General features: G+C 43.6%; 1 protein-coding gene across 1 annotated transcript in view; it reads left to right on the forward strand.

The window, feature by feature from the left end:
* phlpp1 (PH domain and leucine rich repeat protein phosphatase 1) overlaps nt 1-20,683 on the forward strand; it is a 113,768-nt gene extending 93,085 nt beyond the window's left edge. The window contains exons 6-17 of the mRNA XM_062994405.1: nt 1,399-1,626; nt 3,183-3,385; nt 3,481-3,541; nt 6,319-6,414; nt 8,002-8,157; nt 8,248-8,448; nt 12,757-12,919; nt 14,184-14,314; nt 14,502-14,618; nt 15,741-15,935; nt 17,813-18,041; nt 19,235-20,683. Coding sequence (XP_062850475.1) covers nt 1,399-1,626; nt 3,183-3,385; nt 3,481-3,541; nt 6,319-6,414; nt 8,002-8,157; nt 8,248-8,448; nt 12,757-12,919; nt 14,184-14,314; nt 14,502-14,618; nt 15,741-15,935; nt 17,813-18,041; nt 19,235-20,431 — 2,977 coding nt within the window. The 3' untranslated portion in view covers nt 20,432-20,683. The remainder of the gene's footprint in view (nt 1-1,398; nt 1,627-3,182; nt 3,386-3,480; nt 3,542-6,318; nt 6,415-8,001; nt 8,158-8,247; nt 8,449-12,756; nt 12,920-14,183; nt 14,315-14,501; nt 14,619-15,740; nt 15,936-17,812; nt 18,042-19,234) is intronic.
* The last annotated feature ends 3,517 nt before the right edge of the window (nt 20,684-24,200 follow it).

A 24,200-nucleotide genomic window follows, 5' to 3' on the forward strand; every position in this document is an offset into this window, starting at 1 on the left:
ACGATAGGGCCTGAAAGTTAATGACATAATTAGTGTTTGTGTGTGTGTGTGTGTGTGTGTGTGTGTGTGTGTTTATACAGTAGTACCTTGAAACTCAACGTCAGTTGGTTCTGGGAGTGGTGTTGATTTTAAAAGGCGTTGAGTTTCAAGGTATTTTTTCCCCATAAGGATGTATGACAAACCTGTTAATGCGTTCCATGGTCCTGTGGAAGTGCATACGTTTTAAGGTAAAAAAAAAAAAAATTGTGGTTGTTTTTGATACTTATACACTGAAAATACCACAAATATGATATAAAAACACTAAAATACAATTGCAACAACTGTCAATCATCAAAAAATCATCTGCGGCGAAGGTTCTTCAGTCATCATACCAAATTTTTAGCTAATTTAACTAATTCTAATTCTAATAGATCTATTCCCTGCGAAATGTGTGTCCGGGCTTTAAATGTTACTGTTGCTCGCCCTGTATATACACCGATCAGCCATAACATTAAACCACCTCCTTGTTTCTACACTCACTGCCCATTTTATCAGCTCCACTTACCATATAGAAGCACTTTGTAGTTCTACAATTACTGACTGTAGTCCATCTGTTTCTCTACATGCTTTGTTAACCCCCTTTCATGCTGTTCTTCAATGGTCAGGACCCCCACAGGACCACCACAGAGCAGGTATTATTTGGGTGGTGGATCATTCTTAGCACTGCAGTGACACTGACATGGTGGTGGTGTGTTAGTGTGTGTTGTGCTGGTATGAGTGGATCAGACACAACAATGCTGATGGAGTTTTTAAACACCTCACTGTCACTGCTGGACTGAGAATAGTCCACCAACCAAAAATGTCCAGCCAACAGCGCCCCGTGGGCAGCGTCCTGTGACCACTGATGAAGGTCTAGAAGATGACCAACTCAAACAGCAGCAATAGATGAGCGATCGTCTCTGACTTTACATCTACAAGGTGGACCAACTAGGTATGAGTGTCTAATAGAGTGGACAGTGAGTGGACATGGTTTTTAAAAACTCCAGCAGTGCTGCTGTGTCTGATCCACTCGTACCAGCACAACACACACTAACACACCACCACCATGTCAGTGTCACTGCAGTGCTGAGAATGATCCACCACCCAAATAATACCTGCTCTGTGGGGGTCCTGTGGCGGTCCTGACCATTGAAGAACAGGGTGAAAGCAGGCTAACAAAGTATGTAGAGAAACAGATGGACTACAGTCAGTAATTGTAGAACTACAAAGTGCTTCTATATGGTAAATGGAGCTGATAAAATTGACAGTGGGTGTAGAAACAAGGAGGTGGTTTTAATGTTAAGGCTATATATATATATATATATATATACAGTATACTGCATACAGTTGAGTTTATTTATTTATTAATTTTTATTTTAGCCTGCAGACATTACTGTTGGACGGAAACATGCTGTCATCATTACCGGCGGAGCTGGGCTCTCTGCAGCGCCTCTGCTACCTCGGCCTCACCTTCAACGAATTCAGCTCCATTCCTCCTGTCCTGGAGAGACTGACCGCTGTCGAGCGCCTCTGCATGGCCGGCAACAGAGTGGAACGGCTAACACTGCAGACCTTCCGCCTGCTACCTGTTAAATACATTGACCTGCGGTACGCACATGCACACGCACACGCACACGCACACACACACACACACACACACACATGCAGACTGCTTCTACAAACATTAGTGAAACATTAGTGAAAGAATGGGTCGCTCTCAGGAGCTCAGTGAATTCCAGCATGGTACCGTGATAGGATGCCACCTGTGCAACAAGTCCAGTCGTGATATTTCCTCGCTACTAAATATTCCACAGTCGACTGTCAGTGGTATTATAACAAAGTGGAAGCGATTGGGAACGACAGCAACTCGGCCACGAAGTGTTAGCCACGTAAAATGACAGAGCGGGGTCAGCGGATGCTGCGGCGCATAGTGCGCAGAGGTCGCCAACTTTCTGCAGAGTCAATTGCTACAGACCTCCAAACTTCATGTGGCCTTCAGATTAGCTCAAGAACAGTGTGTAGAGAGCTTCATGGAATGGGTTTCTATGGCCGAGCAGCTGCATCCAAGCCTTACATCACCAAGCGCAATGCAAAGCGTCGGATGCAGTGGTGCAAAGCACGCCGCCACTGGACTCTAGAGCAGTAGAGACGTTTTCTCTGGAGTGACGAATCACGCTTCTCTGTTTGGTGGTTACCAGGAGAACGGTACTTGTCTGACTGCATTGTGCCAAGTTTAAAGTTTGGTGGAGGGGGGATTATGGTGTGGGGTTGTTTTTCAAAAGTTGCGCACGGCTCCTTAGTTCCAGTGAAAGGAACTCTTAATGCTTCAGCATACCAAGAGAGGGAACAGTTTGTGGGAACAGTTTGGGGATGGCCCCTTCTTGTTCCAACATGACTGCGCACCAGTGCACAAAGCAAGGTCCATAAAGACATGATGAGTGAGTTTGGTGTGGAAGAACTTGACTGGCCTGCACAGAGTCCTGACCTCAACCCGATAGAACACCTTTGGGATGAATTAGAGTGTAGACTGTGAGCCAGGCCTTCTCGTCCAACACCAGTGTCTGACCTCACAAATGCGCTTCTGGAGGAATGGTCAAAAATTCCCATAAACACACTCCTAAACCTTGTGGTAAGCCTTCCCAGAAGAGTTGAAGCTGTTATAGCTGCAAAGGGTGGGCCGACATCATATTAAACCCTATGGATTAAGAATGGGAGTCACTCAAGTTCATATGCGTGTGAAGGCAGACGAGCGAATACTTTTGGCAGTTTAGTGTAGATTCACACATACGGTTGCATTCAGAAATAAGCAACCCCCTCATTTAAAGCTATTACACTGATCCGATAGAATTAAAGTAAAATGTACAACGAGCTGTCTCAGTAAACAGGGAAAGAATATTTATTGAAAAGAACAAGCAGTTTTCATCACAAAACATCTAGTTTTTTTTTGACAAATGTCTATGTGCACTATTATTGAACCCCCAGCCTCAGTACTTGGTGTAACATCCTTTGGCCTTGATAACCTCTAATAAGTGATTTCAGTAATTGCTGCCAAGCTTCTGTCTCTCTCTTGTGGAATCTTCATCATTCTTCTCATGCAAAAGCTTCCAGCTCATTGAGGTTGATGGCTTTCTTTAAATCCCAGTATGCACTTTTTTGCATTCCAGATTGAATCGAATCTCCAGTGTGGTCCCGGATGAGCCGGACTTCCTGCGCCACGTTACCCAGCTGGACGTTCGGGACAACCAGCTGATCGAGCTGGATGCCTCAGTGTTCCCGCGCCTGGAGGTTCTGCACTGCCAGAGGAACCACATCACCCAGCTGCGACTCCGAGGCAGCATGCTCAAAACTATCTACGCCTCCAGCAACGGTACGCTGGAAACACCCCATGACCAAAGATATGAATACTTTTAATGTTTATTATAAAGCGGAGTTAGTCATGACACTTTTACTTTTGTAATGCAGAGATCCGGGAACTTGAAGTGAGTCCGACAGCATCTAATCTCACCTATATGGACGTCTCAAGGTACGCAAGTTTCATATGCACACACATTTCAGTAAGTCTTTTTTGGTTTGTCCTTAACATTATTAACACTATTAAGTAGTCTGACATGCCTTGACATTTTTTTTATATTTCACCAACCTAAAAATATGCTATTGGATTACCGTATACAGTAGACCCTTGACTTACGAATTTAATTGGTTCCGAAGGGCTGTTCGTATATTTTCCCTTAAATCTTAAATTGTAGAATAGACATTCCTGTAATAAACAATAATAAACAACAATACACAGTAGTACTGTACATAAACACAAATCACATTTCAGTACAGTACGTATGCTGTACCATACACCATAATACATTTCCTTCTTTTATTATAAAATGTATCTACCAGAAACAACAATAGCTCTCATATTTCTCTATTATTTCCTTCTTTATTTTAATAGCGTTGTATTTTGTAGGTACTTTACTTGGCGGACTTCCTTCTTCTCTCTCACTCACTGTCCCCTCTGTCTGATACACAGTGACAGCTACTGGCAGGAGTAATTATACAACACAACTACGCTTTCTCTGCGCATTCTTATTGGCCATTTTAACATAGAATTTTACGAAATATAAAGAAAACACCGGAAAAACACAGTCCGCTGTCCGAATGTTCGCTCACTGTATATATATAAGAGAGAGAGAGAGAGAGGGAGACTGTCGGAGTCAACTTGTTCGTGATGTCACGAGTTTCGAGAATTTCGGTTTGTAATCCGAAATTTGTTCGTACCTTAAGTTGAAAAAGATCGTTTGTAACCCAAATGGTCCATATGGTAAACCGTTCGTAACTCAAGGGTCTGCTGTATTTGGAGTTGCTGCGCCCTCTGGCAGGAGAAAACGGAAATGTCACTAAAAAACTTTATTAACCCCCACGAGTTTTTTTTTTTTTGTCCCAGAAACATAATAAACACACCCACAGAAACCTTGCTCTATTTTTCAAATATTCACAGTTTAAATACAATAATTTTTATCATGTTTAAATCATTGTGAGAGACACATACAGGGGTTGGACAAAATAACTGAAACACCTGGTTTTAGACCACAATAATTTATTAGTATGGTGTAGGACCTCCTTTTGCGGCCAATACAGCGTCAATTCGTCTTGGAAATGACATATACAAGTCCTGCACAGTGGTCAGAGGGATTTTAAGCCATTCTTCTTGCAGGATAGTGGCCAGGTCACTACGTGATGCTGGTGGAGGAAAACGTTTCCTGACTCGCTTCTCCAAAACACCCCAAAGTGGCTCAATAATATTTAGATCTGGTGACTGTGCAGGCCATGGGAGATGTTCAACTTCACTTTCATGTTCATCAAACCAATCTTTCACCAGTCTTGCTGTGTGTATTGGTGCATTGTCATCCTGATACACGGCACCGCCATTGGATGCACATGATCCTCCAGAATGGTTCGGTAGTCCTTGGCAGTGACGCGCCCATCTAGCACAAGTATTGGGCCAAGGGAATGCCATGATATGGCAGCCCAAACCATCACTGATCCACCCCCATGCTTCACTCTGGGCATGCAACAGTCTGGGTGGTACGCTTCTTTGGGGCTTCTCCACACCGTAACTCTCCCGGATGTGGGGAAAACAGTAAAGGTGGACTCATCAGAGAACAATACATGTTTCACATTGTCCACAGCCCAAGATTTGCGCTCCTTGCACCATTGAAACCGACGTTTGGCATTGGCACGAGTGACCAAAGGTTTGGCTATAGCAGCCCGGCCGTGTATATTGACCCTGTGGAGCTCCCGACGGACAGTTCTGGTGGAAACGGGAGAGTTGAGGTGCACATTTAATTCTGCCATGATTTGGGCAGCCGTGGTTTTATGTTTTTTGGATACAATCCGGGTTAGCACCCGAACATCCCTTTCAGACAGCTTCCTCTTGCGTCCACAGTTAATCCTGTTGGATGTGGTTTGTCCTTCTTGGTGGTATGCTGACATTACCCTGGATACCGTGGCTCTTGATACATCACAAAGACTTGCTGTCTTGGTCACAGATGCGCCAGCAAGACGTGCACCAACAATTTGTCCTCTTTTGAACTCTGGTATGTCACCCATAATGTTGTGTGCATTGCAATATTTTGAGCAAAACTGTGCTCTTACCCTGCTAATTGAACCTTCACACTCTGCTCTTACTGGTGCAATGTGCAATTAATGAAGATTGGCCACCAGACTGGTCCAATTTAGCCATGAAACCTCCCACACTAAAATGACAGGTGTTTCAGTTATTTTGTCCAACCCCTGTAAGTAGCAGGAGGCACGTCTTAGTCTTTCAAACCCACCCATTCACAACTACACCTATTCATACGCTAACAATGTGATGTGACAATCCAAAGGTGTTATGTCGATGAGGAAGATGGATTGATGATGGAAGTTAGCTAGTGGGGAAACACAGCAGCCTGTTTTGTTCATTTTTAATTTTAGCTTTTGGATAGGGCTGAGTATAATTCACTAGCCCACCATTGCTAAGATTTAGGTTTTAGTGGTGCCCTTGGCCTGGTCGCACGCTCTACAGTAAAGTGTCTGATGGAAGTATGATCAGATGGGGATTTGCATCATTGTCACTGGCCTGAGTGGTGGAGGAATACAAAGAGCCACTCGTGTTACTCTACCTTGAAGGCGTCCAATCCCTGATATTTTGTGTGATTTGCCACTGGCGGGCATGTAGGGAGTCACTGCAATAGCACTGATTTAAACATGACTAATGACCTTTATATGATAATATTAATATTAATTCTATGTTTGGATTGTTTATAGAAATTGTTTGGAGGTGTTGCCAGGCTGGTTGAGTGACAGCAAGAAGTTGGAGGTGCTAGATGTCAGTCATAACTGTATCAGAGAGCTGCCACAGTGGTAAGTAGGAAATGTTCCTTTTATTATAATTATTATTATTACTTCTGTCAAGTTGATTCAACTCATGGTGACAATATGGATTGTGTTTGTCTAGAACATCTGTCTTCAGTTTGGGTCTTCAGGCTTGTTCATTATTCCTAAGTGTATACTTTGTTGTTGTGTTGTACGTTGAATTGTATAGTTCTTGTTGTTGGCCGTTCTCTTCCTCTTTTACTTTCAACTCTTCCAAGCATTATTTTCTCTTCCAATGATCGTTTTATGTAATGTGTCCAGAAAACAAGGTTTAGCTATCTGTAGTGATGTAACAATACACTCTACCCACGATGCCATACGATTCACGATACTGGGTTCACGATACGTTTTTTTAAACAAAATGAAATTGAAGACAAATTATGACAAAGTTTCCTTTTATTATTTCTCTTAAAAATAAAAATGTCCTTTTATTTCTGAGGTAGGTACAATCTATGCAAAACAATGCTGCACATTTCCCTTTTTCTGTAAAAAAAACCAAACTGAAATAAAATGTTAAAAAAAATCCCATATTATATAAATAAATGAATAATATAAAGAAAGTATCCTCACAGAAATAAATTTGGCTGGAAAATCCCGTACAACTAAGTTTAGTGATGTCAACCAGGCGAGGTGAATAGCCCCAGTGCCTTCTGCTTTTTAAAGTGCATATCGATTCATTTTACATGAATTACCGATTCAAATCGTGGCACATGTGCACCAATTTTTAACTGCCTTGTGGTGAATCGTTACATCCCTAACTATCTGGGTTTCAGGTGTTCAGTTTGATTTGGCCAAGGGTACTCAAATGCATTAATATTCTTTCTGTCCTGCTTTTTTACTTTCCAGGTTTCATATCCGCAAAAACAGAGAAGACCAGAGTCTGGACAATTCTGATCTTTGTTTAAAGAGACAAATGTTTACAATAAACAATTAAAAAATAAAAATAAAGTAAAAAATTATTTAGTTGGTATGCGTACAATAAAAGTGACAGATAGGGAAACTGATTAATGTCAGTGGTAGAGAATTAACTGGTCAATGTAATAAATACATTACATTTTAATACTGCAAATGCTAAAGGAAAGTTAACGTTTAAATTGTAAATTAAGGTTTAAAATTAAAATTAGGGTTTATATGTTTAATATTGAATTTTATCTGTGCTATTGACCTGACTGGGAGTCCACCAGACACTATAGGCTCTACCTGAGAGAAATAGGTTGACAGGGTTGCTGCTGATCTTGTAGCATCTGCTGGCCGGTTGAGGCACCTGCAAAAGAAATAAACGATTCACAGCAGATTCAGCAGTGTGTGGCTAGTGTGGATGGGGTTCGTCTCTTGCATGGGTTGCAAGATGCATGTTGGTCGAGTTGTAAAATAAACTCCACTGCATGAACAAAAGTATATGGACACTAGTGAACACAGTATATGGTGTAATAGCCACACCCATTGCCAATAGGTGCATAAAATGAATTTTGGAAGACAAATAAAATGCTTCTGACATTGTGCCCAAATTATTTTTGAAAGGTTTTGATCCTGACCATCTCTCTCTCTTTCCCTTTCTCTCTCTTTTTCTTTCAGGCTGTTTTGCAGCAGTAGTTTAAGAAAGATCTTGGTTGGTCATAATCGTTTGCAGCGTTTGCCTGAGCGGATTGAGAAACCTGTGGTTGAGGTTCTGGATGTCCAGCACAATCAGTTAGCTGAGCTGCCCTGCAACCTATTTCTCAAATCAGAAAGGTAACGTCCACCATCACCCTGCAGTCACACTAACTAGGGCCCTACTTAAAAAAATGTGCTAAATTTCACAGACACTGTTTGTGTTTCTAGTTTAAGGTGCCTAAATGCTTCGGCCAATAAGCTGGAGAACCTGCCGCCCTCCAGCCGGTCAGAGGAGAGCAACAGCATCCTGCAGGAGCTCTACCTGACTAACAACCTCCTGACTGACAAGTGTGTACCTCTGCTCACCGGCCACACTCATCTCAGAATACTGCACATGGCCTACAACAACCTGCAGACCTTCCCAGCAAGGTAAGGCTTTAATGTGTGCATGCTTACGAATGCATATACACTGTATGGTCAAAAGTGTGTGGACATTCCTGTTAATGATTAGAGTTATTATTAGTGTTTTAGCCACACCCATTGCTACCATTTACAATTAGAAGACATTTGTGACCGAGTTAAAGTCTTTGGGTCAATCTGGCAGACGTGGGCTTGAGCCAGCGATTGTCATGTTGCTAGTCCAGTACCTACCACTGAGCCACCACACTAACAGGTGTATAAAATAAATTAGATTAAATAAATTATATGCGCCACTCAGGTGGCACAGCGGTAAAACACACGCTAGAACACCAGAGCTGGGATCTTGAATACATCTGCCTGCCTACCGGCTGGGCTGAGCAGCCACATGAACAACGATTGGCCTGTTGTTCAGATAGGGGTGGGATTAAGCTGGATAGGGACTCTCTCATAACTAATGCAATTACGACGTCTGCTGGCTGATTGATGGGGCCGGCACAGAGATGGGAAAAGAGTGCTGTCAGGGTGTGTCTCTCCATACACAGTGCAGAGTGTAGGTGACAAAATGCATACGGCTGCTGCCCACGTGTTTGAGGGGGTGTGGGTTAGCTTCGTTCTCCTCAATCAGAGCGGGGATCGGCATTGGTGGAGAGGAAGTGTGACGCAATCAGGCAATTGGACGTGCTAAAAGTGAGAAAATGCATAAACAAACTATATATATACAGTGTATCACAAAAGTGAGTACACCCCTCACATGTCTGCAAATATTTCATTATATCTTTTCATGGGACAACACTATAGACATGAAACTTGGATATAACTTAGAGTAGTCAGTGTACAGCTTGTATAGCAGTGTAGATTTACTGTCTTCTGAAAATAACTCAACACACAGCCATTAATGTCTAAATAGCTGGCAACATAAGTGAGTACACCCCACAGTGAACATGTCCAAATTGTGCCCAAATGTGTCGTTGTCCCTCCCTGGTGTCATGTGTCAAGGTCCCAGGTGTAAATGGGGAGCAGGGCTGTTAAATTTGGTGTTTTGGGTACAATTCTCTCATACTGGCCACTGGATATTCAACATGGCACCTCATGGCAAAGAACTCTCTGAGGATGTGAGAAATAGAATTGTTGCTCTCCACAAAGATGGCCTGGGCTATAAGAAGATTGCTAACACCCTGAAACTGAGCTACAGCATGGTGGCCAAGGTCATACAGCGGTTTTCCAGGACAGGTTCCACTCGGAACAGGCTTCGCCAGGGTCGACCAAAGAAGTTGAGTCCACGTGTTCGGCGTCATATCCAGAGGTTGGCTTTAAAAAATGGACACATGAGTGCTGCCAGCATTGCTGCAGAGGTTGAAGACGTGGGAGGTCAGCCTGTCAGTGCTCAGACCATACGCCGCACACTGCATCAACTCGGTCTGCATGGTCGTCATCCCAGAAGGAAGCTGACGCACAAGAAAGCCCGCAAACAGTTTGCTGAAGACAAGCAGTCCAAGAACATGGATTACTGGAATGCCCTGTGGTCTGACGAGACCAAGATAAACTTGTTTGGCTCAGATGGTGTCTAGCATGTGTGGCGGCGCCCTGGGGAGAAGTACCAAGACAACTGTATCTTGCCTACAGTCAAGGATGGTGGTGGTAGCATCATGGTCTTGGGCTGCATGAGTGTTGCTGGCACTGGGGAGCTGCAGTTCATTGAGGGAAACATGAATTCCAACATGTACTGTGACATTCTGAAACAGAGCATGATCCCCTCCCTTCGAAAACTGGGCCTCATGGCAGTTTTCCAACAGGATAACGACCCCAAACACAACCTCCAAGATGACAACTGCCTTGCTGAGGAAGCTGAAGGTAAAGGTGATGGACTAAACCCAATTGAGCACCTGTGGCGCATCCTCAAGTGGAAGGTGGAGGAGTTCAAGGTGTCTAACATCCACCAGCTCCGTGATGTCATCATGGAGGAGTGGAAGAGGATTCCAGTAGCAACCTGTGCAGCTCTGGTGAATTCCATGCCCAGGAGGGTTAAGGCAGTGCTGGATAATAATGGTGGTCACACAAAATATTGACACTTTGGGCACAATTTGGACATGTTCACTGTGGGGTGTACTCACTTATGTTGCCAGCCATTTAGACATTAATGGCTGTGTGTTGAGTTATTTTCAGAAGACAGTAAATCTACACTGCTATACAAGTTGTACACTGACTACTCTAAGTTATATCCAAGTTTCATGTCTATAGTGTTGTCCCATGAAAAGATATAATGAAATATTTGCAGAAATGTGAGGGGTGTACTCACTTTTGTGATACACTGTATATATACTATACAGTGTATCACAAAAGTGAGTACACCCCTCACATTTCTGCAGATATTTAAGTATATCTTTTCATGGGACAACACTGACAAAATGACACTTTGACACAATGAAAAGTAGTCTGTGTGCAGCTTATATAACAGTGTAAATTTATTCTTCCCTCAAAATAACTCAATATACAGCCATTAATGTCTAAACAGCCGGCAACAAAAGTGAGTACACCCCTAAGAGACTACACCCCTAAATGTCCAAATTGAGCACTGCTTGTCATTTTCCCTCCAAAATGTCATGTGATTTGTTAGTGTTACTAGGTCTCAGGTGTGCATAGGGAGCAGGTGTGTTCAATTTAGTAGTACAGCTCTCAAACTCTCTCATACTGGTCACTGAAAGTTCCAACATGGCACCTCATGGCAAAAAACTCTCTGAGGATCTTAAAAGACGAATTGTTGTGCTACATGAAGATGGCCAAGGCTACAAGAAGATTGCCAACACCCTGAAACTGAGCTGCAGCACAGTGGCCAAGATCATCCAGCGTTTTAAAAGAGCAGGGTCCACTCAAAACAGACCTCGCGTTGGTTGTCCAAAGAAGCTGAGTGCACGTGCTCAGCATCACATCCAACTGCTGTCTTTGAAAGATAGGCGCAGGAGTGCTGTCAGCATTGCTGCAGAGATTGAAAAGGTGGGGGGTCAGCCTGTCAGTGCTCAGACCATACGCCGCACACTACATCAAATTGGTCTGCATGGCTATCACCCCAGAAGGAAGCCTCTTCTGAAGTCTCTACACAAAAAAGCCCGCAAACAGTTTGCTGAAGACATGTCAACAAAGGACATGGATTACTGGAACCATGTCCTATGGTCTGATGAGACCAAGATTAATTTATTTGGTTCAGATGGTCTCAAGCATGTGTGGCGGCAATCAGGTGAGGAGTACAAAGATAAGTGTGTCATGCCTACAGTCAAGCATGGTGGTGGGAATGCCATGGTCTGGGGCTGCATGAGTGCAGCAGGTGTTGGGGAGTTACATTTCATTGAGGGACACATGAACTCCAATATGTACTGTGAAATACTGAAGCAGAGCATGATCCCCTCCCTCCGGAAACTGGGTCGCAGGGCAGTGTTCCAGCATGATAATGACCCCAAACACACCTCTAAGACGACCACTGCTTTATTGAAGAGGCTGAGGGTAAAGGTGATGGACTGGCCAAGCATGTCTCCAGACCTAAACCCAATAGAACATCTTTGGGGCATCCTCAAGCGGAAGGTGGAGGAGCGCAAAGTCTCGAATATCCGCCAGCTCCGTGATGTCGTCATGGAGGAGTGGAAAAGCATTCCAGTGGCAACCTGTGAAGCTCTGGTAAACTCCATGCCCAGGAGAGTTAAGGCAGTTCTGGGAAATAATGGTGGCCACACAAAATATTGACACTTCAGGAACTTTCACTAAGGGGTGTACTCACTTTTGTTGCCGGTGGTTTAGACATTAATGGCTGTATATTGAGTTATTTTGAGGGAAGAATAAATTTACACTGTTATATAAGCTGCACACAGACTACTTTTCATTGTGTCAAAGTGTCATTTTGTCAGTGTTGTCCCATGAAAAGATATACTTAAATATCTGCAGAAATGTGAGGGGTGTACTCACTTTTGTGATACACTGTATATATGCTTCCAACTCTGCCCTGTTCAATTTACCAGCTGACCGCTAACCGGCTGACTGGCCAGATTAACCCTTTTGGATGAATTGGAATGCCGATTGGATAGCATTCTTCTGTCTAATCTTACAAATGCTTTTTTGACTAATGGGTCATACATTCCCAGAGAAGGAGTGTTATAGCTGCAGTGGCACATTTGTGTCAAAAAGGACAGAAATAGGCTAAACCAACCTGCCCACTGGGACGTCCACCAATCCCATGGGCGGGTGTCCAAGTACTTTTGGTCATATACTGTATGTTAAGCTGTGTTTGTGTACATACTCACTGATGATTTAATCTCTGTGGATTTTGTGCAGTAAAATGGCAAAGTTGGAGGAGCTGGAGGAAGTGGACCTTAGTGGGAACAGGCTTAAGGCTGTGCCCACCACCATCCTAAACTGCAGGCGCATGCACACGCTCATTGCCCACTCCAACACGATCGAGGTCTTTCCTGAGGTCATGCAGCTAATGGACATGAAGGTTAGTACACACACACACACACACACACACACACACACACACTATGCAGTAGTGTTTCACTGCAGCCACTAATAGTGACACGACCAGGTATTTAGGTTTAGAAGGGCAATTACTTTTTCACCAGGGTGGGTAATAAAGGTGTTTCAAGCCCTTATATAAAATACTGAACTAAAAACTTTTTAATTTAAATATTTGAATGTCTTAAATGTTGGAATTGAAACAAGAAAAACAAAGAATTCTGTATTTTGAAGATGTTTTGAAGGATGAAGTAGTGGCACACCAGTACTGACATCTCAAGCTCACGTGTTTGACTCTGTTTAGCTCTTCTAATGTCCTGACGAGCACATACACCGATCAGGCATAACATTATGACCACTGACAGGTGAAGTGAATAACACTGATTTTCTCTCTGTTAGTGGGTGGGATATATTAGGCAGCAAGTGAATGTTTTATCCTCAAAGTTGATGTTAGAAGCAGGAAAAATAGGTGAGCGTAAGGATTTGAGCAAGTTTGACAAGGGCCAAATTGTCATGGCTAGACGACTGGGTCAGAGCATCTCCAAAACTGCAGCTCTTGTTGGGTGTTCCCGGTCTGCAGTGGTCAGTATTTATTAAAAGTGGTCCAAGGAAGGAACAGTGGTAAACCGGCGACAGGGTCATGGGCGGCCAAGGCTCATTGATGCAAGTGGGGGCCGAAGACTGGCCCGTGTGGTCCGATCCAGCAGGCGAGCTACTGGAGCTCAAATTGCTGAAGAAGTTAATGCTGGTTCTGATAGAAAGGTGTCAGACTACACAGAGCATCACAGTTTGTGGCGTATGGGGCTGCATATTAGGAAGGTGGTCATAATGTTATGCCTGATCGGTGTATATGGATTGGTGTGTCTGAGGGTGGGATTGCCAAAGGGTATTCCTCATTATTGCTGCAATTATGCACAATAAGACGGGTGATAATGGAGATCGGTGTGTTGACTCTCAATGCGTGATACGGATCTCTACTTGAACCCATCTGATGCAGGTAAAAAGAAGTGGTCATGTCGTAGCCTAGTGGTTAAGGTACGGGACTAGTAATCCGAAGGTTGCTGGTTCAAGCCCCACCACTGCAAGGTTGTTGCTGTTGGGCCCTTGAGCACGGCCCTTAACCCTCAATTGCTCAGACTGTATACTGTAACTGTACTGTAAGTCGCTTTGGATAAAGGCGTCTGCTAAATGCCGAAAATATAAAGGCTTAAGCAGTGCATGTGATTTCGACCCTGTCCTCTGTACAGTGTGTAGATCTAAGCTGTAACGAGCTGGTGGAGATCACGTTACCGGAGAACCTACCTCCTAAACTGCAGGAACTGGACCTGACAGGGAACCCACGCCTCAACCTGGACCACAAAACCCTGGAACAGCTCAAGTAAGTGGCTGTGAGAGTGTGTGTGTGTGTGTGTGTGTGTGTGTGTGTGTGTGTGTGTGTGTGTGTAGGTGTGTGTAGGTGTAGGTGTAGGTGTAGGTGTGTGTGGGTGTAGGTGTAGGTGTGGAAATGATCAAGCAAATGTTTATCCTTACACTGGAATAACTACGATGTCCTGTTACTTCTGCAGCAACATTCGCTGTTTCCGGATCGACCCGCCTCCCTCTTCATTCCCGGCCAATGACACTGCAGGAGGGCCAGCCGTCTGGAGTCATGGCTACACCGAGGCGTCTGGGTTGAAGAACAAGTAAGTGACGAATGGATGTTGCATCACTGCCCACAACTCCTGCATGTGTACACTTTCGTTTGTGGAATTTAATGTACACTGGATGGCCAAAAATATATGGACACCCCCCCCCAAATGATTAAGTTCAGGTGTTTTCATTACATCCATTATATCAAGATGAATGAGGTCAGTTAAAAGAAATGATATTCTTTCTTTCTGATTGTGTCAACAATTTAAGGGAGGTCTTTTGCTCTTCCAGCATTACTGTGTCCCTGTGCTTCAAACAAGGACCATAAAGAAGCTGTTTGACAAATTAGGTGTGAAAGAACACCATTGGGATAAACTGGAATGTCAGTTGCAAGCTAGGGCTTCTTGTCCACTAGCAGTGCTTGATCTCACAAGTACTCTTTGAACAGAATGGGCAAAAATTCCCACAGACACTCTTTATCTTGTGGAAGGTATTCACAGGGGTTGTAATTTTTTTTTTTTTTTATTGGTCTGCTAATTACAGTCTTGGCACAGTTGGATGCCCTTGCTGATGCAACCTTCCTATTTTTATCCAGGCTTGGGTCCAGCAGTGAAAGGGCACTGACAAGTGCACCTCCCAATGGTTAGGCTGTTTCGGCCATTCTTTAACCCCCCCCCTCCCACCCCCAGCCACCAGCCTGTGCAAATACCCTGTCGGCCGATAGCATCGCTAACATTAGAATCTTCTAATTGAATCTAATTAGCCAGAATTAGATGTCCAACAGTAGTGCCTGATCTGACAAACACCCTTTTGACAGAATGAACAAAATTCCCATAGGCACTCTTCAACATCTTTTGGAAGCTTCTCCCATGGGCACAAAATGAAATGAAAATCCTATTAAATCATTCATTTATTTTATTTTCATCAACCTCTTGAAGTGTGTTCAAGGCAGGAATACCCCCCTTCTCACAATCTGGGGCAGTCATCATGTATGTGTGTATATATGCTTAACCAAAAGCAATACTGAGATTTGAACCCAGAACCAGGTGCCACTGATGAAGGTTGTTTAAGAGGATTTTAAAATTGAAAGACCTTTAGCGGCACCCAGATTAATATTAAATAATAAAAACAGCTGTAAATAACAAGTGTGTGTGTGTGTGTGTGTGTGTGTGTAGACTGTGTGTAGCAGCCTTGTCGGTGAGTAGTTTCGGCGGCAGTAGGGAAGCTCTGTATGGGGTGTTTGATGGAGACAGGAACGTGGAGGTACCCTACCTGCTTCAGTGCACCATGAACGACATCCTGGCAGAGGAGCTGCACAGAACCAAGAGTGAGGAAGACTACATGACCAACACCTTCCTCGTCATGCAGAGGTAACCTTACAATTCCAAACATGATTGCGTCCTTCTAACACTAGGGGGCAGTACTATGTTACTGTAAAAATACTGTATCGTCTTGAACAGATGAACCAAGTGTTACTGTTAGAAATTACACACCAGTATTACAACCCCAAATCAGAAAAAGTTGGGACAGAGTGGGAAATGCCAATAAAATGTTTGTTTGTTTGTTTATTAGGATTTTAACGTGATGTTTTACACTTTGGTTACATTCATGACTGGAACGGTAGTTACTCATTACACAAGATTATATTGAACACAGTCTTGGACAATTTAGTATCTCCAGTTCACCTCACTTGCACGTCTTTGGACTGTGGGAGGAAACCCATGTGGACACGGGGAGAACATGCAAACTCCACACAGATAGGACCCGGACCGCCCCACCCGAGGATCTGTGAAACGACAGTGCTACCCACTCAGCCACCGTGCCGCCTGCCAATAAAATAAAAAGGCATTTACTTTAAATTCATTATGACAGTATGATGTCTGCTTCATTTCTTTTGTTTAATATAAATCCATTTCAGGCCTGCAACACATTTCAGAAAAGTTGGGATGGTAAAGCATTTAGCACTTTGTAACATTGCCAATACAAAGGTGTTCAGCTTATGCTTGCGCCCTTGCTGTTTATGCTCTTAAATTCTTCCAGATTCCAGATTCTCAAAATTGTTTAATGATATTATGCACTGTAAAGAGAGAAATATGCAAATAACTTTGAATCTGTTTTGAGCAACATTGTTTTTAAATATTTCAATAATTTTCTTATGCATTTGTTAACAAACTGGAGATCCTCTGATCATCTTTGCTCCTCACAGTCTCAGCCTTTCGTGGATACTGCTTTTGTACCAAACCATTACAATCACCTGTTAGTTACTCATTACTAGCTCTAAATTACCCCCATCCCAACTTTTTTGGAATGTGTTGCAGGCCTGAAATGCTGGAATGGAGGTTTATTAACAAATGAAATGAAGTTGACCAGACAAAACTTGAAATATCTTGGATTCAAACTGTCTGTCTTTTACTAAAATAAAAGCCAAAGAAAATATAAGACCCCTTGACACAGGTTATGGTACTATTCTTATGCTTTCAGCAAGGATGACAAAAGGTATTGTGTTCTTGCTCATGGGAAGTCCATTGAATCCATGACGAAGGTGTAAATCTTGGTATTTTCTGTTTTTGGTTGATGTAGTGGGTTTACTTATGGTAAACTGGTGGTGGGAGCTTCTTTACCTTGCTCCACTTCAGCGTTCTCTACATTAGCCGTTACATTATGTGTGATTATTTTTTATTCTTCTTAATTAAATACAACGGGGGTGAGACGGTGGCTTGGTGGGTAGCACTGTCACCTAACAGCAAGCAGGTCCTGAGTTCAATTCTATGTGAAGTTTGCATGTTCTCCTTGTGTCTGTGTGGGTTTCTCCAGGAGCTCCGGTTTCCTCCCACAGTCCAAAGACACGCAAGTGAGGTGAATTGGAGATACAAAATTGTCTTGACTTTAAAAACCTGAACTGATGAACCTTGTGTAAGCAGTAACTAGCTATAATGTCATAAATGTAAACGAAGTGTGTAAAGCATGCCATTAAAAACCTAAAGTGTGTAAAACATGACCTTAAAATCCTAATAGGCCCCCTGGTTGAGAACCAATGGACTAGTGCATTACTGCTACCAACAAGACTTCTGCATTGAACTTGAACACATTAAACCAGTGAGACATCATGGCAGTGGTGGCAGTATAGGCACCAATAATGATATGAACCTGCTGCAACCCTTCATTCATCAACTTTCATCAAAAAATATATATATACAAGCAACACACTGAATAAGATCAACATCTTGCTCTCTTCATTTCCAAACAGGAAGCTGGGCACTGCTGGGCAGAAGCTGGGTGGCTCCGCGGTTCTATGTCACATACGACATGACCCAACCGACCCTGCGGGCTGCTTCACGCTCACCGCTGCCAACGTGGGGAAGTGCCAGGCGGTCTTGTGCCGTGATGGCAAGGCCCTGCCGCTCTCACTTCTGCACAACATCGGCCTGGAGGGGGAGTACAACCGGATCAGGCAGCACAAGGCTATCATCACTGAGGTAAACGAACTGTTGTGGGCTCACGGTATTTTGTAATAAAACATTAAAAATATACCTGATTACACTTTTTATTTGAGTGACTTTGACAGTGTTGCGTAAACTAAGATTTTTCCAATTTCACTCAGCAGTTTATAATCCTAATGGGAAGATTATTATTCTTCTTCAAATTAAACGTACCCACTTCCCTCTGAGTAAAAAAAAAGATTTTCCCACAGAGCCTAAAATCATCTGCATTTGCTGTCTAGTTTTAGTTTTTTCAGAGCCACCATGTTTATCCAAAAACTCCGTAACGATAATGTAGGGGGAACGTTAATGTTTTGAGTCGGGTATACAGGCAGCTTTTTTGATTGTTTGTTTTATGCAGTAGCAACACCCAGAGTTCAAATTGTTCAAGTAGTATTTTTTAAACCTGCTTAATAGCCGGTTAACTTTAATTATTTCTAATATACCTTGTGAGATGTTTTAAAAATGGTAACAGGGCCTCCAGGTGGAGTCCAGATTTGGAACATCTCAGCTCTGCTTCCAATCGACTGGGCACCATCTAGCGGGCACAATTGGTGTAGTGCCTGCAGCAGACAAAATTGGCCACCAAGTCTGCTAGGTGGAAAAAGACCGGACTAATAAAGTGGGTGCTGTCTTCAAACGCTGTGCAAGGACCCTGGTCAGCAGCCTGAGGTGCCTGGGCAGAACTGAAAGAGCCTTATGTGCGAATCCACCAAAGCACAGGCAAAAAAGAAGGGGTTGAGGGCAAATATACCCTCCTCGAATGTGATTGGGATCCCCAGTAGCGGAAGACTAATTGGCTATGCTAAATCAGGAGAAAAAGAGACAAAATGCATAAATTAATAGAAAAATAATGGTAACGGGTCACAAATGCCCCACAGGCTGTAGTTTGGATACCCCTGGTCTAGAATAATATACAGTATGTCTTTAAATGTGATCATCAGCTACAAAAATATATTTTTGCCAAAGAAAGTGTATCAGTTATCAAACACAAGGGTTCACATACTTCTTTAATGTTTAATAAAATCAGAAATGGTACAATTGTTTTTAGGGTGAAATGATTTGACATATCTAATTAATTAAATTCAGAAAACCAGGTTGTTCCCAAAGGGTTCACAAACTTTTTTCCACAGCTGTTTCTGATTTTTAACGGTAATGTTAAATATAAATAGTTTATTTGACCTCTGCAGGATAACAAAGTGAACGGCGTGACGGACTCCACGCGGATCATGGGCTACTCCTTCCTGTACCCAGCCGTGCTGCCTCGGCCGTACGTCCACACGCTCGCGCTAACCCCACGCGACGAGTTCTTCATCCTGGGCAGCCGCGGCCTGTTCGAGGCTCTAGACCCGGCAGAAGCCGTGGAGGCCGTGCGCAAGGTTCCGGACGCTCTCGCCGCTGCCAAGAAACTGTGCACGCTGGCTCAGGCGTACGGCTGCACGGAGAGCCTGAGCGCGGTGGTGGTGCAGCTCAGCGTGACCGAGGACTGCTGTTGCTGCTGCTGCTGCTCGTCCTCCAGCGGCCTCCACACCACACCTCAGCCACCGCCCAGTCCCGGTCCGGGTGCGGCCCTGTACCCGCCCTCGGCTGTTGTCCCGCCGTCCTCCTGCAGTGAGATCAGCTCGGAGGTCAGCGCCTCAGAGATGAGCTCAGAAGTGGGATCCACCGCATCTTCAGACGAGCCTCCGATCCTGCTCCAAGAGGCGCACCTTCACCTGCACCAACCGCAGAACACCAACCCAAACCCACGCCTGCTTTCATGCTGCTCCCTCCATCCAGCACCTGTGAGTTCTACCATCGTGGCTGCCAGTACCAGTTCATTCCAGCGTCAGCTGTCGAGTGCCACCTTCTCCAGCGCGCTCTCTGATAACGGTCTGGACAGCGAGGACGAAGAGCCCATCGCCGGCGTCTTCTCCAACGGCAGCCGACTCGAAGTGGAGGCCGACATCCACTGCCTGCGCCTTCTCGCGCCTCCTCCTCCTCCTCCGCCTCCCAGCACCCCCGAGGTTCCGGATGACGTGTTACAACCGGAACCGGAGGCTACGCCAGCAGAGCCCGGTGATGCTGAAAAGCAGAGCGAGAAATCGGGGAGCGACGCGACCGCCGAATCACTGACCAAAACGCTGGCGCGGAGAAGAGGCAACGGTTCAGTGGCCCCCCACGAAACAAGCCACAACTTGATCGAGGTGGCAGCCGAGGCACCTTCTAAAAAGCCCGGCGGGTATTTCACGGCTCCCGCACTGCCCGACCCCGACGACCAGCTCATCATTCCGCCCGAGCTGGAGGAGGAGGTGAAGGAGATCATGAAGCAGCATCAGCAGGAGCAGGAGCAGCAGAAGCCTGGCAAAAGCGAGCAGCCGGCTGATTACTATGACACCCCGCTCTGATATCACACCCCGATATTAAAACCAGTTTGAGGGGCACCTGCACTGCACAGGTTTAGCTTTTCCCTGCCGATTGCACAGTTGTCAAATCAGATCAAATCAAAAGCAAATTCGAAGCAAAGTGAACGATGTATACGGTGGCCGAGATGCACAAAGCAACCTGAGACCAACAACAACTCCAAAAAAATACATCTATACAACTATAAATGTTAAAACTAACTCAACACTGGACGTAAAATAAACTAAATATGAAGCTTAGCAAACAAAGTATAAATCTACAGATTTGTCAGATTTTTTTAAATTTACATCAGAGAAACACAAACTAATTCTGTTTACACAGAAAATTAAATCTGCTAACAACACAATCTTAAAACAAAGAAACTAAAATAAACAATATATATATACAGTATATGTATACACTGATCAGCAATAACATTAAAACCACCTCCTTGTTTCTACACTCACTGTCCATTTATTAGCTCCACTTACCAAATAGAAGCACTTTGTAGTTCTACAATTACTGACTGTAGTCCATCTGTTTCTCTACATGCTTTGTTAGCCCCCTTTCATGCTGTTCTTCAATGGTCAGGACCCCGAGAGCAGGTATTATTTGGGTGGTGGATCATTCTCAGCACTGCAGTGACATTGACATGATGGTGGTGTGTTAGTGTGTGTTGTGCTGCTATATGTGGATCAGACACAGCAGCGCTGCTGGAGTTTTTAAACATCTCACTCATACCAGCACAACACACACTAACACACCACCACCAAGTCAGTGTCACTGCAGTGCTGAGAATGATCCACCACCCAAATAATACCACTCTGTGGGAGTCCTGACCATTGAAGAACACCATAAAAGGGGGCTAACAAAACATGCAGAGAAACAGACGGACTACAGTCAGTAATTGTAGAACTACAAAGTGCTTCTATATGGTAAGTGGAGCTGATAAAATGGACAGTGAGTAGAAAAAAGGAGGTAGTTATGGCTATGTGGTTAATGTTATTGCTGATTGGTGTATATATATATATATATTTATATAATTATGAAATCTTAAATAAAACACAAACAAAATGGTCTCTGAGTTAATTAATTGACATTTACGACAGTAAGACGACGCTTTTATCCAAAGCGACTAGCAATAGTAAGTTAATGCAAGACTAATACATTAAATTCAGCGCAAGAAATTTAAGGTAAATGCCCCTTGCTCAGGGGCCCAACAGTGGTAACGTGCCGGCGATGGGGCTTAAACCAGCCAATCAATAGTCCAGGATCTTAACTGCTAAGCAGTCGTTGTTCTTATTTAAAAAAAAAAAAGTAGTATTACAGACAGAGTATTCAGATGTCGTGGCAAAATTCAATACAGTACTTTTACTTTCTGATTATGTTGGATGTTTTATTTTAAGTTTTTAATAGGGTTCTGCCATTATTAGCATTTTATTTCCTCTAAGCTTCTCCCTTTGGTGTCATTTAAATCCATAATTTATGCATTTAAACATAATTATCTTGAACGTGTATATATCATCGGCTCCAGGACATGTCCTTCCCAAAATTCGGATATGCTCAAACTGTTCTCCCAATATACTGATGTATAAATTATAAATAATTATATTTAATTCACTAGTGTTGCGTAACGATAGGGTCCATTCGTGTTCACATAAGAGGTTAGTCCCCTTCAATGTTAAATTCATTGCTACTGCATTGATCAAACACCCTTTGCGTTGTCGTTTCTCTAAATTGTGTTAAAATGTCAGATCTGGTTTTGTGTTGGGATCAGTTTGGTTGCTTGTCCACTTCTCGGCCAGCGGTGAATCAGGAGTAAATCTAGAGGAGAATGATTGTACAGCTCTGCTCATCAGTGTTGCCACGGTGTGTACCAGTATTTGTTTTCGGCCTGGTCCAAACCAGCGTATTTTGCAAATCTACTTTATTCTTTGATTGAATGAGTGAAAACGGCTGCACATTACCGTTTATCGATTTTATCTGAAGAATAATACAAAATAAGCAATTTAAGACGACATACACACGTCCACTATTTACTGAAGAGTTCTCAGAATATCACAGGTGAATATGCGTAACCTGGAACTTCCAGTATTGCCTGAGCAGGACATTGTGGCACAGATTCTGCACCTTAACCCTCTTACCAATAGCGGCCGTGCGCCTTTTCAAGTCCTCGAACCAGCCAAGACGAACGTCCCAGTATGACAAGACCAGTATGACTTCGGTCACTTTCTTTTTACTGTCCCTTTAAGAGACTTGAGCCACGCCCTGCACACGGCCGTGCAAACCCCTTTAAACGCAAAGCAGAGAGACTACTGATCTACTGACTGATTAGTGTTTATTTTTAGAAGAAAGACGTCTATATAGAGTTCAACACTAGTCTTGTAATGTTGATGCATTACCACTCAACGAAATGACTGGTTTTATGATGCGTATTATTATTTTTTTTAGAAGAAATACTTACCATATCTTTTATATGAGAAAACACTTATTTGTGAAAGACTTTTCAGAGAAACGAGGACGGGGCGGGGGGGGGGGGGGGGGGGGGAAGGCAAAGCGGCAGGATGGTTTTGTTCCGGATGGTGATGTGTAGTGCACACCGGTGATACCACGCTTATCTGTCGTAGATAGGGCACTTATGTAAGACTGTATTTCTTCACTAAATCAAGGCTTTGCCTGTAAAACTAGAAATTTAGTAGAAATGGAAAAGACTAACTCCTAGGAGTTGCTTACTCTTTATGGTGACCTAGTCACTTTGTACTAATCTTCTCTGCGAGAAATGGTGATTCTCTCCCTCCCCCTTTCCCCCTAATGATTTGTAAATAAGAAGAAATATTGTATACGATGCTTTTTAAAGGAACTACGTGTCTGTGACGAGCATATCCATTCTGCCTTCAAACGAGTACACGCCAGTGTACAGAGAACTGCACATCATGCTCAACGCTGTCTGGTTAACCCCACGCACACGACTTCCGTTCTCACCAGCATGACTGTACGTCCAGTAATGCAAATAAATCTGTTAGAAACTGTAAGCAAGCCACACAAACGTTCCTGTTTTTGTTATAATAAATCTTAAATTTATCATGAAGCACTGCTCTCTTATGATTTTTGATACATCCAAGCAGCTGTTCCTAATTTTGGGAGTCACTCGATATGCTAATGGAGTCAACAAACCATTATTATGGATTATTAGATAATAAGTTATTATTTTAAGGGTTTTTTTGTATCATTTCATTAGCTTTGATTGGTTGTTTATTTTCAAGTTCCTGTCATCTGTGGGAAAATATCAGCTTTATGAACAGTACTAGCTAACATTCTGTGAAATGTGCAAACAGCCCTTGAGGTGGGAATTGGAGTTTTAATCGGGTCCTGAAATGTTTAGGCTTTTAAATTGGGCTCACCAGTTGTCTTACCAGGAGCGTAATTACCGGGGGCCAGGGGGGGCAGGTGCAGTGGGGCCCATGGCTGGGGGAGGGGCCCACCACGACATGAACTCAACCCCCCCACCGCACCATTGGCTGCACTCGCCAGGTCATTATTATTATATTACAATATTGTAGCGGTGATATGTGAGTGACATTCAGCTCAGCCAATCAGAATGCAGCACCCGGTTTATACATGTGTGTTCGGATGTTCTGCAGTTAGTTAGTTTTGTATATGAGACTCGCCATGTGGCCCCAGCATTGAACCCAACAGGTAGTTCGGGTGCTGGAGCTAGGCAGTCTAAAGTGATGTAACACTCACTGAAGTCCTGACTAAACAGTTAAAGTGAAC

Source organism: Trichomycterus rosablanca, chromosome 4, assembly GCF_030014385.1.
Source record: "Trichomycterus rosablanca isolate fTriRos1 chromosome 4, fTriRos1.hap1, whole genome shotgun sequence".
Lineage (NCBI taxonomy): Eukaryota > Metazoa > Chordata > Actinopteri > Siluriformes > Trichomycteridae > Trichomycterus > Trichomycterus rosablanca.